This window comes from Marmota flaviventris, chromosome 3, assembly GCF_047511675.1.
Source record: "Marmota flaviventris isolate mMarFla1 chromosome 3, mMarFla1.hap1, whole genome shotgun sequence".
NCBI lineage: Eukaryota > Metazoa > Chordata > Mammalia > Rodentia > Sciuridae > Marmota > Marmota flaviventris.
Window position 1 is genome coordinate 161,541,732 of NC_092500.1, and position 10,636 is coordinate 161,552,367.

At 35.5% G+C, this 10,636-nt stretch overlaps 1 protein-coding gene across 1 annotated transcript; it reads right to left on the reverse strand.

Moving 5' to 3' along the window:
• Positions 1 to 5,385: 5,385 nt before the first annotated feature.
• Npy5r (neuropeptide Y receptor Y5) lies at positions 5,386 to 6,756 on the reverse strand. Its single transcript, XM_027927214.2, has one exon. It carries the CDS (start codon positions 6,754 to 6,756, stop codon positions 5,386 to 5,388), a length of 1,371 nt encoding a protein of 456 aa, XP_027783015.2.
• Between the last annotated feature and the right edge of the window lie 3,880 nt (positions 6,757 to 10,636).

Consider the following 10,636-nt stretch of genomic DNA (forward strand, 5'->3'; position numbering starts at 1 on the left):
TAGCACTAGCCTAATTTAGGCCAAATATGAAACTGTTTGAACTTCTATTTTTTTGGGAGGGTTGGTACTGGGGATTGAACCCAGGGTCACTTAACCACTGCGGACATCCCCAGCCTTTTTTGTTTATTGTTTTTTGTTTTACTTTGAGACAGGGTTTTGCTAAGTCCTTAGGGCCTCACTAAATTGCTAAGTTTGGTCTCAAAATTGCAATTCTCCTACCTCAGCCCCTGGAGTCACTGGATTACAGTCATGTGCCCCTGTGGCTGGCTGTTTGAACTTCCTCAATAATGATAACAAAGGACATGGATTAGAACTCATTATCTGTGTTTAAATCCATGAGTTAATCACTTTTGACAAGTAATAAATAAAGAGATACTACCAAACTTTCATCCTTTCCTAGAATTGTACCATTGGGTAACCAAATATTGATAAGGATCTTTTCGGTATAAGTGAGACTACTTCCATGTCTTGTCAGTACACACAATGGAGTCCCATTTTCCTAACGGAAAGTCAGCATCCTGACAAATGCCATCAAGGACCTATGAGAACCGTCCTTGACTCAGCTCCTTCTGATGACAGCATTTCTGCTACAATGATTTCCTTCCTGTTCCTTCCTCACTTAAATTGTGGTCCCTCTTAGAAGTCTTCACGCGGGCTGTGCCACCTTCCTGGAGTGTTCTTTTCTCTGATACACACAGTTTCCTCACCTTTTTCAAGTCTTTGCGTAACTTATCTTCTCAATGAAGGCTCTGGAGCCATCTCATCTGAAATTACATCTAAGTCTTCTCCTTCTCCTGCCTCATGCACACCTTTTCTGACCCTAGTCTATATGGTTCTAAGACTCTTATCATTAATACCCATCATTAAAATATGGTTATGGATTGTATTGTGCCACCTCCCCAAAATGCGTCTATTAAAATCCTAGCCCCAAGTACCTCAGAATGTGATCTTAATTAAATAGGACTATTGCAGAGGTAATTAAATTAGTAGAATCGAGGTTGGGGGCAATCCAACATGAGTGGTGTCCTCATAAGAAGAGGAATATTTGGACCCAGAGAAACTGTGAGTTATGCAACTGCAAAGGGAAACAAAGATTTCCAGCTAACCACAGTAGCTGGAAAAGAGTGAGAAATGGTTCTCTATGGCTGCATAGGAACACAGAGATCGCAGACTTCCAGTCTCTAGAACTGTAAGACCTTTTTGTTACATTAAGCCACTGAGTTGTAGTATATGTTATTGCAGCTTAGGAAGCAGTGCGTCTATCTATATACTGGATCATTATTATATAATCAATTTTTATTGTTCTTATTGTTTATTGTTTGTCTGTCTTTTGTCACTGACTCTACTTCCCAGAAGGCAAGCTCCACAAGAGCTGGGATCTTTTGGGTCTTTTTTGTTCACGAATACATCCTCAGCACCAAGAACAGTTCCTGTCACATAGTGTTTTAGCCCAGTATCTGCTGCTGTCACATGCCACCACTGACTGGATAAATTATAAGGAAGAGAAACTTATTTCTCACATTTCTGGAGGGTTAGGAAGTCCCTTATCAAAGTGCCAACACCTGGGGAGGGCTAACCATTCTTGCTGGTACATAACATAGAATATCATGTGGTGAAGGAATATGCTAGAAAGCAAGAGGCAGGAAGTTAGGGAAGCCTGAGGAAGCTGAACCCACTTTTATTGAGACACCCTCTCACAGTAACTAAGCCACATTTGCAATAAGAGCCCTCATGACTTCATCACCTCTTAGGATCCACCTCTTGATGCAACAGCAATTGAGTTTCAACCTGAATCTGGAAGTGACCATCAAACCATAGTAGTAGGTATTCAACTGGTATCTGTTGACTAAGAGAATATTAATATGTTTCTTCATCAGTTAATCATTTTAGTTGCTCTTTGTACTTTGCCCCAGTTTAAAAAAAAAATTCCATGTTGTGTTTTGTTATTCACAGTGATGGGCAACATAGCTATCAGGAATAATTTAAATAACCACTAAAACCCAATTTAACCTCTCTTCCTGAATGAAATATTCTTAAATATTGTTCAAAAGCAATGAGGTTGACAGTTTTTAATTTCATCTCCATCTAGTTCCCTGGGCCATGCTTTTGTGAAGGTGCTATTGGACCACTAAATCATGTCAGACACCAGGAGAGAATAGAAACAAAATTATATAATCAGCCCTTGAGCAATGGAGAGTTGACTGAACATAAATTGTTTAACTCACTAAGCAAGTCTCCATGGAAGAAATTATCATTCATAATAATCTTCTAAAAACCATTAATCCCAACCTTAATGGCTTCTATCCAACAACCCATTCAAACTCCTTAACTTTCAATTATTAAGAACATTCCATCATTTCTGGTTAAGGAAGATTAATTGCTTCCTTCAAGTTCAACAGTTTAAGATCCCCAAATTATAGTTTATCTGGTTTAACTAAATGCGTCTATTAACAACTATAAAATCCATGACGTATGACAGTTGTTGTACATTTGCTAATGTTAGGTACTCTAACTGGATCAAATATCTCCCTGTGTATTTATATTTGTCCTTATCAATATAAAGTTTGAACTTCAGGGCCCTAATGAAAGTGAGCATGCTTACTGTTTTTGAAAAAGAGGTCACTCTATAGCACAGAGATTTTGTTGTTGTTTTTGGTTCATGGTGAGACAAGAGTCCTGGATCCCAGCATTGAAAGAGTAAAACATTTTTCATATGAAAGCCTCATTTTCCAAAAGCAACCCCTGATGTTCTGAACATAGCTTTAGGGTCAGCCATACACAGTTCCAAGAAAGGGCAAGATATTACTAGGGAATGTTCTTTCCAGACAGAAATGGGTAGAAAGCCTTAGGATAAATAGGAGAGATTAAAAAAGAGAGAAGCAAAAAATGAACTAGCTTTCTTCATTTTTCTTGATACAATATAAACACTTGGGGGAGGACTCTTATAGCACCAGAAAGATTAGAGAGAAGTTAAGAGCAGAGTGGGCTTGTGACCAGATTGTGTTTGAAAACCCAGAAAGGAACTGAAAGCAGAGGATTCATGTACCAACGTGAAGTAGATATCACAAAGTAGATATGGCAGATTATTGTGTTGGGCAGACAGAAAACCTGAGTAAGTCTAGGTTGCTTGTCTCGGTTCCTTATGACCTACACAAGGAGCAGAATGTCAAAAATTCCTACAGAATTCCCAGCCATGAATGTAAAATGTCCCAATAGTTCCCAGACTTGGCAAGGTGCAGCATCACTAACACAGCAACCCCACAGTGTAGACAGACACCTGGGAACAAAATGGATATGTTGTGGTGGAAACTCAAGCAGTGAAAGATTAAGTCCTAGCATATCAGTAGAGATAGAGGATCCTGGGCTGACTCCCAGGCCCTAACTTTGCTAAGAGACCTTGCATTACAGAGCAGAGGCAGAAGCTTATGTAACATGGAAACCAGGCAAGATGATTACTCCTCAGCTGGAGTTCAACAGGAGCCAGCAGAAGACACCTTGTGGGCCAGCACATTTCCCCATGGTATGAGATCCCATGGACTTCCTCCCCAGGTACACACATTCCAGGCAAGAAGGACGTGACAGAAAGAAAACCCCATAGAGACTGTGAACTTTCAATTGATTAAACATGATAATCACCTATTACTCACAAACTTAAAGGGTTTGTTTTTTCTGTTTTGTTGTTTTTCCTTACCACAAGCAGGAATATGTATATAATGTTTAAATCAGTTATAGGCCCTGAAAATAATAGTATTATTTTTGCATAATTTGCATATGTGCAAATATGCAATTTTTTTTTTAGCGACTTAGGAACTGGAAAAAATAGGGGCCAGGGTTATAGCAGCTCAGTGGTAGAGTTCTCACCTAGTCCGTGTAAGGCACTGGGTTTGACCCACAGCACCACGTAAAAATAAATAAATAAAATAAAGATATTATGTCCATCTACAACTAAAAAAAAATTTAATGGCAAAAATAAACACATAAGCAAAAAGTTCAAATAGTCTGACTTCAACCTCAATTTAGTAGTACAGTATATGAGACTTCATATGCAGATCACATTAAAATAGCAAAGTATATTAATTATTCTATATTGGGGCAAATATATTAACCTCATTTTCTGTCAACACTTAAAATTGTCTTCAAAATTATTTAATAACTGGAAACATCACTTAGACTTCATGTTTTGGAATATAAAAGTTGTATATAAAAACATTATTTGATAGTATTTAATGTCATTTATAAGTCTAGAAAAGATTTAAAATCTTTTTTTTCATTATGTTAATAGATATGGCTTTTATTTCAAATCTAGAAAAAAAAATGTTTTTACAGGCATTTCTCATTTTTTGTTCCTTTCTCATCCTGGCCTCAGATTTCTGGGTTTTCTGATGTGACTATGGGAGAATAGTGAAGGAAAAATACATAAGCCTGGATCAAAATCTTTGAAAATAAACTCCTAGTTTTAGACTAGGCAAAATTTAAAGGGGCTTCAGAATTGGGAAGAGTCTTTTAACCCCAATAGCACACTGACAACGTAGAAGGCAAAGGAAATACCTCGGGAAAGAGGAGGAGCACAGTGGGAAAACCTGTGAAGGTAGTGGTCTTTATGCTGAGGGTAACTGCTCTACTCCTTCAATTTATGGACTGTTCTGTCCAAATTACCTGGGGAGCCCCTACACACTAACAAATCACAGTTACAGAAGGGTGTTTTGATTAAAATTTTTTTATTTGCAAAATTAATTGCTTATTATTAGGAAAGTAGAGCTAAATTGATCCTTTTACCAATTCTCTATAATATGAGATATTCATTTTCCTATAGGATTTCCAAAAATGTACCCAATGTTTAAAATGATGATGATTACTAGGCATACATCTGTCATTTAATCATGATTCCCTAGGCATATTAAATATGTTCTGTGCTTTCACAAACTAAGCATTAAGAAGCCTGTGGAATAAAAATGAAGATAGATAACACAAGCTCCTCAATTTTGAAATTAAATACTCTGCAGAAAAAAATAAGTTTTGCTTCTTCACAGAAAAAAACAGTACTGATTTGTTTGGATATAAGTTTTATTTTAAGCAAAAAACACCATCCATTGATTTATAGATAACATGAAATGGAAGGTAACATAACTACTATCTAACTACTTTTAAAAATGAAATTACATATGTGATTGACACTGCCTCTGTACAACTAAATGAATTACTCATGTTATAACACATTAAAATTATCTTCCATATATTACAAACTGACATTAAAATCCAGAGCTCTTTAATGTAAATTAGATTCCACATTATCAAAATTTATTATAAATACATCATTATCATGAAAATATAAATGATATTTTAGATGACCTCAACATTTGTTCTTTCCTTGGTAAACAGTGATATTTATGACATATGAAGACAGTGTATAAGGGACATTAAGTCAGCTTTGATGCCATTATTAAGAAATCCATAGAGAATTGGATTAAGACAACAGGACATCATGCCTAACAGATGACAAATGCAATACACCAGCTTGAAATGCCTATTGGAAATCAGGTTATCATTGAAATCAGTTACTACATGGAAAAGATGCAGGGGCATCCAGCTGACAGCAAATACTAATATCAGTATGGTCAGCCTGTAGAAAACACTTCGAGATCTCTTTTTGATTCTTGTGACAGAACGTTGTACTCTCATTTCATGAACATCTGAGTTTTCTTCAGGTTTCATCTCAAAGCAGGTTGGGACCCCCGGTATAAATTTACTGGATGAAGAGAGCTGACTTCTCGCAGAGCCAAAGTTTTCTGGAAGTGTTCTTGAGGGGTTCTCCTGGGAAGGTCTTGCTGGAGCAGGTAACACACATGCCGTCTTCTTGCTGTATCTTCTCCTGTGTTTTCTGATGAATGAATAACTCCACTTGTGGCTGCTGGGGAGTTTCAGCTGATTCCCATTCTTTTTGGATGGATGAAGAGTTAAGTTGATCATCTCATTTTCTTCTAGTCTGTTTTCTTTGTTGGACAAACCACAGCTTATACTTCTGCAGACACTAGTATGACTTACGGTTAGACAAACCAAAGGCAGAATATACTGAACTAGCAATAAAGAGATAGTAAAAGCAATTCTGTATGAGTCAGATGGCCAGGACTCGACACATAAATACCTGCTGCTCAGCAATGCTGAATCGAAGGTTTCCTGAAGTTCCACAAGACTGTGGAACACTGGAAGGGGAGAACAAATTGCAAAACCTAGGGTCCACACTGTAGCTATCAGGAAGTAGCCATGATTTGCCGTTAAATTATTGGATATAGGATGCTTTATCATATGATACCTGACAACAGCGATTGATATTAAAATTAAGGTTGAAACCAGAACGGACACACATTGAAGGAAAGGCATAATATGGCACATGACTCTGCCAAACATCCACTGATCCAGTAAGACAGAGGTCAGTGTGAAAGGTGAGCAAAACAGCACAACTAAGATGTCAGAGAAGGCCAAATTTCCTATGAGAAAGTTTACCGTGGTCTTCTGATTACGCTTTTTCGTGAGAGCCATTAAAATGAGTAGATTCCCCATAAAACCAAGAAGACTTACTAATGTATAGAGCCCAATCAAGAAATACTGTAAGTCATCTACACTGCTTCTGTAGTCATCCCAGACGGGGAAATCGGAATTCCGAGTGACAGCAGTATTGTTCTCTGTGGCAAGTGTCTTGTTATAATACTCCTTGAGCTCCAAATCCATATTAGAGTCCTGCTTGGAATAAAGAGACATTCATTAGAAACATAAAAACCATTACATGACTACTGAACACAATCCATCCAGAGGGAAACTGTATTTTAGAGTTTGCTCCCATTACCCTATCAATCTAAGAAAATTTAGTGAGGTCTTTACTTGGTTCCAAACGCAGTACAAATCCAGCCAATAACAAACACAGTGAATTTAACTCTATCATCAGTTCTATGCAGTGTCAACTTGTGCTAAAGGAGCAGACTTATGTCTTTTTAATTTATGGTACAAATAATGTAGGGAAAGGGAAGATAAGAACTTTAAAATACATCACATAATATTCTCTAGTCAAGATACCTGGTACACGGTATCATGACATAATCTTACCTTAAAAAAATCCCTTTCTTTCCTTCCTGAATCAAAGCCAAATATAAAAGTCACCTATGCTATCTCTGATCTACCAAATTGGATGTGATCTCTCCTCAAAACTCCCATAATACCCTGAGTATAGCAGTCTGATGCTGTCACCATCTGCTTTACATTGCAATCATGCCTACAAGTCTCCCTTATTTATTTATAAGTAATGCTAAAGTACTTTTTTCCCATGGCATTCATCACAACACATGGCAGAGTAGCTTCACCCACTCTAGGTGTTAAATCAATATTTAGGAAAGAACAAAAAATCCAAACAAAAATCAAGTAACCTAAATATAATCTAGTTCAGGCAGTGTTCACATTCAAGCTCCTTAAATGTAGAACACTGTTCCAAGACCTAGGTATATATAGTAGGCATTCAATAAGTGTTTATTAAGCTACACATTACATAGTGCTGAATGAAGTCATTCAATGATAGATTCTCAGTCCTGTGAGATGTGCTAGGTTACCATGAATTAGGACAATCACTGACTGACCAGTAGTGCTGTTGGTATTGTTAAAAATGAAGTTTATCTGTTTACTTGTCAATTTAAAATTAAATATTGTTCAGGAAAAATATTTTTTGCTTCTTATATTTATATAAGAAGCAAAAAATATTTTTTTGCCTATATCTTATATAGGCAAAAAATACTGAATTGGTTAAATATGATTTTTATTTTAAGCTAAAAATACTATTCATCTAAATGTCAGCTTTAGAAAGCTTTCATGAATTCATATTGTTTATGGAAAACATTATATTTTAAAGTTAAATGTAGAAGTGATGCTAACACAACACTCCATAGTAAGTTTTTTCATTTCGAATAAAATTTATGTCATATAACCGTGGAATTATAGCTCTACCTCTACATTTTAGAGATTTTTGTCATATTGTTTAATGAAGCACTAAATTGCCTATAACAGTAAGGGGCAAGAGGAATCCCTACTTCTTTTTAATGAAAGTTAACAATTCCATTTTTTTTCCAACAAGAATTTCCTACAGGAAACTCAAGACAATAATAGCTAATGAATTATGATGAGTACATACTGTTACAGATCTCTCTCTCTCTCTCTCTCTCTCTCTCTCTCTCTCTCTGTGTGTGTGTGTGTGTGTGTGTGTGTATAATTGGATAATTGTTCTTAGACTATAAACTATAAAAAATTTATATTTAAATTAATAGTGTACAGTGTTATCTTCAACTTATGAGGGACTTACAGGTCCTGGTTCATTACATTTCCAAAAAAATAAAAATAAATAAAAAAGAAAGAAAAAAAAAGAAATGCTTTGTGTACATACATCCATTGTAAATAAATAAGATTACTTTTAGCTTTATCTACAGCTATTTTTAAATAGCTATTTTTAAATACGCAGTCATCATTGTACTATGAGAAAAGTTGAAAAGTTTTTCACAACTTCTTCCACTAATTCCATGTGGATCAAATTACTTTCTGATGCCAGTTATATCCCTTTAAAGATAAATTAATTCAAAAACCCAAGATCATATTCATTTATTCTTAGGTCCTAGCCAGCAATTTACATTGACTGTACATTGATGGAAAGAAGATACTATATAAAAGTGAATCATCCTGATTCTCCTGTATCATCTTATGTACCATATCACTGGGCAATGGCCTCCCAGCTACTCCCTTGGATAGGTCAGTGAGCATCTAATGAAAGCAGCTTTGACTGGTGTCTCTGCCTAATTTCCTGAGTTCTGATGACCACCCCCAACCGGGGGTATAACTTGTTCACAATCCTATTTACACTTACAATGTGCACAGGCTATTTGTAACTGTGCTCCTGATTAATTGTCCATTTGACTCACTTTCTTGAATCATTGCTTTTCTCCTGACTTTGTAGTAGGGCATGGTTACTGATTGCCTTTCTCTACCTTCAGGGCAAGGACAAGCAAGAAACTAGACAGCCCCTTTCGCAATGGCTTTGTGCTTTTGAGCTAGAAGATTCATTGTAAAATTGCTGTCCAATACTTTTTGAAGATGAAGAAATGCAGCAGAGCTTTTGGCAAAACAATGTGGTTTTGAATCTAAAATTCAGCTTATCTCCAAGATTTGGGTTCTACTCTCTTGATTAAATCCTAAGGGAGATAGGGGGAAAGTCCTAATAATTTTGATGGTAGGGAGGTTATTAATAGAATATTATGCATATGCAGATGCTAAATAAATATTTTTTATTAATTACTTTAGAAAAATACTTTTAAATTTTTCCCAGACTTAAAATAACAGAAATGAATCATCAGAGGAATATTCAGGATATGCATGTGTACATATGTATATATATATGTACACATTTGTTTACATATGCATATAGGGATACACTGAAATTGCATAAGTTTTTAAATGTCCCCTAAATAAAATGAGAGATACCTATGTAAAAATAATATTTTAGTATTTTAACTTTTTAAATTGAATGTCTTCATTGATCAAGGATATGGCATAGCCAACATGAAACTAAAATTGCAAAAACAAACTTACCATGTTTCTATTTAAATGAAAAGAAGTGCATCCTATTGGACAATTTGTTATTAAACTCTCTTATTTTAAACATAGGAACCTAAAATATTGAATTCATTAAGCTGTAAAAAATCACATTCTCCTTAGTAAGCAGTTGAAGGAAATGCCATTTGTTGAACACTGGGAAAACCAAGGATAACATTTCTTTCCTTCCCTAAAATATTCAAGTATTTTAAGAAATAGGTAGTTTGTGCATAATTTCAAAGGGGGAGGCAGCTTTCACTAATGAATAGCTGAATAAGATTTGTTGTTCCTTTATTTATTCAATAATCATTTATTGAACATCTAATATGGTAGGTGCTCTGCTCTGCCATGATGGCATAGAGATGATTAATACAATATATGACTAATTATGAAAGGAATATTCTATGAGGGATTAAGTCAAAGTCACACAGTGAGAAGACTGCCTGAGATAAGAAAGTCCCCAAATGGGTGATGAATGAATGAAGGGCATCTTCTGGCTGCTGGTGATGTACTCTTTTCACTACAGCAGAAACACTTGCACTACTGCTGAATATAAGAGATTAAGGGAAAAATACACACACACACACACACACACACATAGAATAACTACTGAATATAACAATACCTATTGATTGTTAATAAATTGTCTTTTTTCTTATGCTTTTTCTCCCTTCTAAAATTCACTCGTTCAAATTTTATTTTTTTATTTTATTTTGATTTGACTTTGTAGTCAATTTTCTCCTGTTCTCCTTTGAGCCACAACCCTTCCATCTACCACACAGAAACATGACACCTGATATAGTACTCTGCACAAAATATTAATTTGCTCCCATAAATATTTCTTCTCCCAACCAGGCCATGGATATTGATATTGGGGGTGGGTGAACATGTTAATTAGCCCCTGCATATAATCAGGGGATAGTTTAAACATTAGGAATTTTTTTTCAATAATATATAAGTTGTCTGTTTTAACATTGAAAATCTAAGGTAGAGGAGGTATTTTGAAACTAAATAAATA